This window comes from Triticum dicoccoides, chromosome 3A, assembly GCF_002162155.2.
Source record: "Triticum dicoccoides isolate Atlit2015 ecotype Zavitan chromosome 3A, WEW_v2.0, whole genome shotgun sequence".
NCBI classification, from domain to species: domain Eukaryota; kingdom Viridiplantae; phylum Streptophyta; class Magnoliopsida; order Poales; family Poaceae; genus Triticum; species Triticum dicoccoides.
Window position 1 is genome coordinate 496,052,339 of NC_041384.1, and position 8,589 is coordinate 496,060,927.

The 8,589-nt window shown below is 38.3% G+C and overlaps 1 protein-coding gene across 2 annotated transcripts in view; it reads left to right on the forward strand.

Moving 5' to 3' along the window:
* The window catches only part of LOC119268768 (zinc finger protein BRUTUS-like), a 9,321-nt gene extending 1,909 nt beyond the window's left edge, over positions 1-7,412 (forward strand). The window contains exons 3-12 of one of the 2 annotated variants that reach the window (XM_037550476.1): positions 1,736-1,930; positions 2,013-2,368; positions 2,975-3,200; positions 3,285-3,453; positions 3,562-3,825; positions 4,020-4,153; positions 5,291-5,351; positions 5,457-5,575; positions 6,368-6,417; positions 6,970-7,412. In XM_037550476.1, the coding sequence (XP_037406373.1) occupies positions 1,736-1,930; positions 2,013-2,368; positions 2,975-3,200; positions 3,285-3,453; positions 3,562-3,825; positions 4,020-4,153; positions 5,291-5,351; positions 5,457-5,575; positions 6,368-6,417; positions 6,970-7,012 (1,617 nt within the window). In that variant the 3' untranslated portion in view covers positions 7,013-7,412. The remainder of the gene's footprint in view (positions 1-1,735; positions 1,931-2,012; positions 2,369-2,974; positions 3,201-3,284; positions 3,454-3,561; positions 3,826-4,019; positions 4,154-5,290; positions 5,352-5,456; positions 5,576-6,367; positions 6,418-6,969) is intronic. The other variant, XM_037550477.1, reaches the window with a different exon arrangement.
* Positions 7,413-8,589: the final 1,177 nt, after the last annotated feature.

The window sequence follows — 8,589 nt, forward strand, 5'->3', positions numbered from 1 at the left end:
TATGAAGGTGCTCATTTGTTGTAATCGTGTCGAGAAGTCCTTAGCAAAATCATCTTATTACTAGGCTGTCCAACTTTCTTGCCCCTTTTTACAACATTTGAATGCTCACGATCTCCTTTATGACGGTGCTAACGGTTATAGGATGGCAAATCAAGCTGGCAAGCTTTTACTTTTAAGTATTTTGAGTGATTCTATGATATACTTTCCTGTTATTACCTTGATGTCAGTAAGGATAGGTGCAAACAGAGAAGTGATGGTAGTGGGACATATGTGGTCTTCTAGTTGCTACTCTACCGTCATTGTTTTCTCAAGTTATCACCAAGGGTTCGTATGCCAGTTTCTGTATTCTGATTAAAGGGTCACACAGCTCTCGGTGTCATGCAGGCATCTTGGACTGTATTACTCTTATTCTGCATTTTTGAAATCCCGGACTGCATGTTCTGATCAGAAGTGTTTACCTTATATGTGGATCCCATTTAAATAAGCTACATCAACCTGTGCACCTACACGGGCTGCATATAAACAATACTTTATACATCTTAACGTAAAGGGGATTCTCTAAGGATATTTGATGCATTTTTCTATCTGATTACACTTTTACACATATCCCTTTGCCATGCTCTGATTGCCTTTTTTCTACTACAACTCTTAATTTGTCAAGTGAATATTCCTCATCTTGTGATATGAAATCCGGCTGTTGTAAATTAATGGCAAGCCTCTGACTAGTAAATCTTTCATACTCCCCCCTCCCACAATTTAAGACGGTTTTTGCAAGCTAACATAGCTTGCAAAAACGTCTTATATTATGAGAGGAGGGAGTAATACATAATGATTTTGATTTTATTATATTACTTCCTGAAATAAATGGCAGTTGTAAATTCAATTACATTTTAAATTTGATCCTACCGTTATGATTGGCATCAATTACTCATTTTGTCTTTCATGATCACATGTATGCTTTAATGTTTGATATTTTTGGAATTATTCTTAATTAGGAGCCCTTGTTCTTTTCGTGATGAAACTAGGAGTATCTTGTATATACATCTATCTCTAAATTGGGATTTTCACTTTATTTTGAATTTTGATCTGCACTGTAGGGTACATATATACAATTATTTACCCATCTCTCTCTTCTGTCTCAGTTTTTTAGGTGCATATACATCTAACTTTAAAGCCAAAATCCATGTGTGTCCCACAGCACAAACATATGCTTTTTCCCCCTGATATTTCCAAAAATGTCATATGAAACCTAGTGCAAAGTGTAATATTATTATGCAGGGGCCTGCTGCAAGGTGACACAAGTGGCAATCTACCTGGTGTGAAGTGCAATTTACTCTAATTCTGATGATGTTGGGCAATGTGTGGTGGCATGAAGGGAGCCTCCATTTAGTAAATATAAAATTGTGTGTCTGTTCTTGTATCCCTTGCTGTTGCACTCTAAAGAGGCTGCCCAACATCGATCAGAAGCTTTGACTAATTGTTTGTTTGAGTAATATAATCCAGATAAACAAGTGGGACAGCTGGGTTGCAATATTAACTTGCATGAACTAGATCTTTGGGAGTAAAGAAAATGTGGCAATTTTTTTCTTCGGATTATGCTCTTTGCATGGTCATGTATCTTTTGTGGTGTCTGCATCCTAAAATCATATCTAGATGATGTGATTACTCAAGATATTTGGTGTTGGTGACTGATCGTATTTCATACCTATTGGTGGCTGATCATCTGATTTTCTAGGTCTTCCCATTGCTTACCAAGAAATTTTCATACGAAGAGCAGTCAGATTTAGTATGGCAGTTCTTATGCAACATTCCTGTAAATATGCTGGCAGAGTTCCTTCCGTGGCTCTCAGCTTCTGTTTCATCTGACGAGCATCAGGATATTCGTAACTGTTTATGTAAAATAGTTCCTGAAGAGAAACTTCTTAAACAGGTCTCACAATTGCGCCTCTTTACTGTTTCTGGCAATAACTTGCTTGTTGTCCTGTTAAATTTGAGTTTTAAAATTTGTGAAGGTTGTATTCACTTGGATCGAAGGGAAAGCAACAAGAGAAGTGGCACAGAGTGTTGTCAGTGATAATTTGGAAAGAAGTCATTGTTGCAAGGATGCTTCCTTTGTTAATCAAGCGGAGAAACTTATTTATCCACTTGAACAGTCTAAAGTTGGGCATATAAAGTATACAGAATCTAATGATTGTCAGGCTGACAGGCACCCCATAGATGAGATTTTATATTGGCATAATGCTATCCGTAAAGAATTAAATGATATAGCAGAGGAGACAAGAAGGATGCAGCAGTCTGGAGATTTTGCTGATATATCAGCCTTCAATGCGAGACTTCAGTTTATTGCAGATGTGTGCATCTTCCACAGGTATTTAGTTTTAATCTTCAATTGTTCACACTTTAATTTAAGATTTTATTGTGCAACTATGTATATACACTCCTTTTTAATGCTGCTTTTCTATGTAAGTTGACATTGAGTATACCATTTGTTTGTTATTAATAATATAATTGGCACTCCCATTCATCATTTGTAGTGTTACACTGTTTGCCTTGCTTAACATGCCCTGCCTGCTGCTTGGGTAGTTATGTGGCTTATGCACTATTTTTGACATCGTGGTGCACTGGTGGCTTTTGCACTTTTGCTACACACGAGTTTGATTTTTTTTATCCTAGTATGGTACAGGTGATTACATACACTTGAGCAAGCAGTATCACAAACGTGCTAATTCTCCTAAATTTAGGAACTGTTTAACTGAGAATAGTTCTGCACATATGTATTATTGTTTTGTTGTACATAAAGGTATATTTTTCTGTGCATGTATTGGTGTCATGCTAGTCACACCTTGTTGTGTACTAGAACTTGTTTTCTCCTGGTTCGTTTTTGACACTTTTCACCGGTAAAACAGAACGTTCTGAAAGTAGACTATGTACCTTCTTTAATTTCACCTGTTGCATTTTTTATTATTATCTACAGTATCGCCGAGGATCAGGTTGTATTTCCTGCAGTCAATAGTGAGCTGTCCTTCGTGCTGGAGCATGCTGAAGAAGAGCGTCGATTTAACAATTTTAGATGCTTAATTCAGCAAATCCAAATGGCAGGAGCAAAATCAACTGCAGCAGAGTTTTACTCTGAATTGTGTTCACATGCTGATCAGATAATGGAGGCAATTGAGAAACACTTCTGTAACGAAGAAACCAAGGTTAGTACTTCGTAGTGATGTTTCTGTGCCACTGGAATTATTGCTTTGTCTGTCAGAATGTCATCTTTGGTTTAATTTACCTAGGTGCTTCCCCAAGCTAGGGTTCTTTTCTCTCCTGAGAAGCAAAGGGAACTTCTATATAGAAGTCTTTGTGTCATGCCATTGAAGCTATTGGAACGTGTTCTACCATGGTTGGTGTCAAAACTGAGCGATGAGGAGGCATCTTCTTTTCTTCAGAATATGCGCTTGGCAGGTCATCTCTTTACTCTGATTATTTTAAGTTATTTTCTTTATACATTATACTTAGCTTTGAAGTTTTCATTGGGAATTCAATGTTTGCTGAAAGATTCATGTGAAACAGCACCATCATCTGACACCGCATTGGTCACTCTTTTCTCTGGTTGGGCATGCAAGGCTCGCTCAGAGGATAAATCCAATTCTGGAGAATATATATGCTTAACATCAGGGGCAGCAAGATGCCTGTTGGATGATGTAGAAGAGCTGAAAAAGTGTCAATCATTCTGCCCATGTGCTTCACGTATCAGTGCAGATGTTGCTCTTCATCTGGAAAATGAAAATGGTTCTAGGCCAGGCAAGCGAGGAAATGATGCAGAATCTGTTCCTGGTACTAATGGAAGTCACTGCTCTCAAATTACTGACACTGTAGCAAGTCCATGTAGCAAAAAACCTTGTTGTATTCCTGGGTTGAGAGTAGACACGAGCAATCTTGGCATCGGTTCACTGGCTTCTGCAAAGTCCTTTCTCTCCCTGTCATACAATTCTTCTGCGCCCTCATTATATTCAAGCCTTTTTTCATAGGGTGCGGAGGCGGAGGAGATGCTGACGAAGGCAACGAGGCGAAGGGAAAGGAGGATGCGCTCGCATCCAGTAGGCTGCTCGATCCGGAATTCAAGCCCTCCAAGCTGTCCCAAGATCAGCTCGACAAGTTTAAGGTTTTCTTCTCTTACTTACAGTAGATTTCTCGAATGTTCAGTGCGAATCTTGTGGGGTTCATGATCCCCCGCAGGTGGATGGTTCTTTCTAACCGTTATAGGAAGCATATTAGTACTGTACTTTGGAAGGGCACACTAGGGCAGGGCAAAATTGGTCCCTCCCTCCCTCCCTGCTCCTCAATTACTGGAGGAAAATGTTCAAGCTGTAGGCTTTAATGTCAATGTCATAGTCATACAGAATGGCCGTAGCACCTTTGTCTAAGGGTGACATGTTGTGTTTTCTTCTTATGATGCCCTCATCGTTGCCATGAACCAATTTATCCAGATCTTTTTATAGAAAATTGTTAGGAATAGTTTCATTTGTTTCCAACATATAAAACTGGTCTTATGAAGCGTAGAAACATTGCTGCATAGACATATCTTCAGCTTCTGAATTCTAATAGTTGAAGTGCTCGCCTTTTTGACCACATGACCGGACACGGAAGTGTTCAGGCATCCAAAATCCAGTTGTTTTCCAGAGATTTTTAGCTGAGTCATTGACCGCTCGGCATCAAAATTTGAAGACAATAAATCTCCCAGATATTGTTAAGAGTGCAGTTTTTGTGTTTAGCACTTGTTGCAGTTAAAGAAAAAAACTTGCAAAATTCAAGGTCAAAGCATAGAGGACACAATATTAGCTTTAGTTAGGAATCCTGCATACTGTACTTGCACTGTTGCACATTGATGAGTGTAACAAATGAGAAAACACGGCAAACAAAGAGAGAGAAATATAATACTATTAGCACTTCTGTGAAATGCCTATTTGAAACCTATTGTTGCTAGAGTTTGGATTGGATTATAGAAAAGATATTGTGCTAAACTGGATGTGATGTTTTTGTTTGGGTCATTTTTTTGTCTTGTGCCATACATATTACATAGATTGTTAATGAGATGCTGGTCTCGACAATTTCATTTGAGAAGTTCCAGTTGAAAAGCATAATTTCCCATCCTTAAGAATCTCAACCCTGAATTAAACGGCAAATTTCCAAACGTTTGTTCAGAGTGCTTCTATCCTTTTTTTTCTGAAGTTACCAACTCTTTAGTTTTGTTTTTATTTCGAGAAATACCAACTAAATTGTTTGATCTTTCATGTTACAGGAATTGCACAAGAAACGGCTACAAATAAAGGAAAAAACAAAATCCAAAGGAAAACCTAAAGGTATCTCTCTTTATGTATCTGTGATTACCTTGTGTTCAGTTTCTTTTCTTTTCTTTTTTGCAGGAGATATTTAAGCTATTTGTTCATTGTATTTGAAATTTGTAGGAAGAACTGGGGAGAATACAAATGTAGCCAATGATTCTAAATTTAATAATAAGGATAAATCAATTGATAGTGCCGCAATAGATGTACAGCATACAACATCAACTACAGGAGCCCAAGCGGTATGTCTGGTTATACTTATGAAAATGCTTGGTTATCTTATTTTCATCTAAATTCGTGAAGATTGTTGCTTTTGCTTGGGCCTTTAATAGTAGCACAGCAAATTAGTTGCAGGAAAAGGGTTATCTGTAGAAATAAAGCTATTTACTGCAGAATTTTTATTTCTCAAGTCCCGGTAACGTATTTCAATTGGTCTTTAGGTCTTGAAATTTTCTCAGGTAATGGAACAAACTGCGATACCTCGATTTCTGCAGTTGTTGCAGCAAAATATATGATGTTTTCTTATTTTTGTTAATACTCCCTTCGTTCCAAAATAAGGGTTCTGGTTTTAGTTCAGAGTAGGTGTCATGGGCTGATGAAGAAAGTGTTCTTGCCACGAAATGAACTAAAATTTAATGATTTAGATTCTTATTGGTTTTATCTAGAAGTGCCTGTTTGGTGTTGGCATCTGTCTATTTCTTACATAGTGTTTACCAAATAGGTTAAAAATGCAATATAATTGCAATTATAATAACTTTTGTGTCTTTGTCTGTTAAATGTACATTGACTCGATAGGATCAAAAGTTGATGTGTCCCTTTGTCTACGTTGATACCAGACTGAGTTAACTTTGTTGCTGTTCGGTTGTAATACGAGATACATTTACATCTTTAAGACATTTATTAGACTTCATATATTCAAGATCATTGATTTGATGCCATATCATCGTTTCTTCAAGGCCATTAATTAATTAACGGAATTCACAAATATCATTGTCATAAAAATAGCTTGATGATTTATTCCCACATATTTGCAGAATCTTGCACCGTCCCTGCCCTTGAGGAACAAAAGGAAGTTGCATTGGGGGTACTATTTCATCACTGTACTGTATCATACTACGTGGCAGCTTATGTTTTCCACTATCTCATGCAGTCTCATCTCTCATGCTACTCTCTACTTAGTTGCTATTCAGGCAGTTCATGTTCATCTTTTCATCGGAAAACTTCATTAACACTGGATTCCCTTAAATTTCACCTTTCATCATTCAAGAAGTTCATATACATTGTACGACTGAATCTGAAAAAGAAGACACCATTTGACTTGCTATGAACAAAGTATAATGATTCAAACTGCAAATTACTAATAGACTATCTATAGGTTATTATGAGATTTCTTATGGTCAACTTAATCTGATGGACATGAGATAAACTCTTGTGAGAAAACTAAGGAAATCTGATTCGTAGGACGAGTTTTTCTCTTTCTTTTACCATGGTTCTAATGGAGCTGTGGTAAGCCAGCAAGGTGTGACATTTCTTATGGCCACCTCTCGCAAATGCTAACGTGCCAGCTTGCCACCACTTTTTGTGTGAAATGAAACGATTGGCTCTCACTCTTATCACCCATATGTCATATTTTCAGGCTTGATGTTAAAGAACGGTGGGAGAGGAAAGCGAACATGTGAATTTCTGAAGATCGTTTAAATTCTCGGAGCAAAGCAAACCCTCCATATAAATGGGAAAAAAAATATTATGCCTTCTTGATGACCTAGTTGAATGTATTCATCTTTCTGTTAGCAGGCAGAATAGCTGGGCGAAAGCCACAAGATCTAGGCCACAAATTTCCTGGTTTGCAGTTTTCTATCTGATGCCTTGTGCAGGTTATGTAGCTAGATATTCCTATTTTAAGTACCTGTCCAGATCTCTTGTTGGGTACTTCAGGCCCATGCCGCGCAGGTTATAGAACATCCTGCTTAGCGAGACAGGGAAGGTATTGAAAATCCTGTTTCAAATGTTGTGTACGATTATGACATGCTGCTGTTGCTGCTTTTACAGCAAATTATAAGTTTGTCCCGGTTTATTTTACCTCCCTGAGCCCTTGTGGGCCACTTGCATGATGGCTTAGCTATTCTTCTGTTCTTACTATGATCTCCCTGAAGCGTCCAGATCAGAACTGAAAGTTATCTTGAACCTCTGTACATCCAGAGAACTAGGATGGGATTAAAAAGCAAAGTAAGGGAAGAGTTGAGATTCACTCACATATTGCTGATGCCAAGATTGAAGAGGCCGACATACCTAATCTGAACGCTGAAATATACCCTGGCAGACAAACATCTGTTGATAATCTTGTGACGTGATCTCCTGTTATCCTGCCTTCAGATGATGTTATTTTAAGCCAGAATCCTCTACATGACTAGAACGGAGTAGCTAAGAGAGAGAACACACAGCCCAGTTAATTGGGGGCAGTTAGGGTGGTTCGCAATTTTAGGGCTTCTTTGATTCGTAGGATTTTGAAAACATAGGAATAGGACAAGTGTAGGGTTGGAGTGGCATGCCCATTTGAATCCTATAGAATTAGCAATGATTGTTTGATGCCACAGGAAAAACAAAGGAATTGTAAAAAGAGGTTGGAGTGGATGTTAATTTTCCTATGAAACGTAGTATAGAAGATTCCATAGAAAAAATTCCTATGAGACCTAATCATATGAATCAAAGGACCAACATAGGAAAAATCCTAAGGATTTCAATTCTCCAGAAATTTTATAAAATTCTTTTGAATCAAAGAAGCCCTTATCATGCGAAGTGCCATGGAGGTAGGTACTGGAATGGTTGTGAATCAGTCAGTGATGGTGGTGTTCGTCTCACGGAGACGGGAGAGGCTGCCATAACTGTCAGCTCAAGTGAAATGCTTGCTGCCTACTGAAAGAAATCCGACGAATGTCTTGATCAACTTCGTCCACCTCTGCCCTCTCACATGCCTCTTGAGAGCGCTTCGTGTCAGGACTCCTTTAGTTCGAACTACTGACTGGCTCTGTACAGATGGTGAGATCATGCACCACGCACATGAAGTTTAATTCAGTCGTTCGCACGGATCAGCGGCACGCATGTGTTGCGCACTGAACTCTCTATGTATCTCTCGATTCAGAAACAGAACACTGTAGAACTCTCTCAATTACAGTATGGAGTAAGCAACTAGCCCACCATACTTAGAAGAAAACCAAAATCACACCCCTTAATTACGTACAACCATGGAACGTATGGT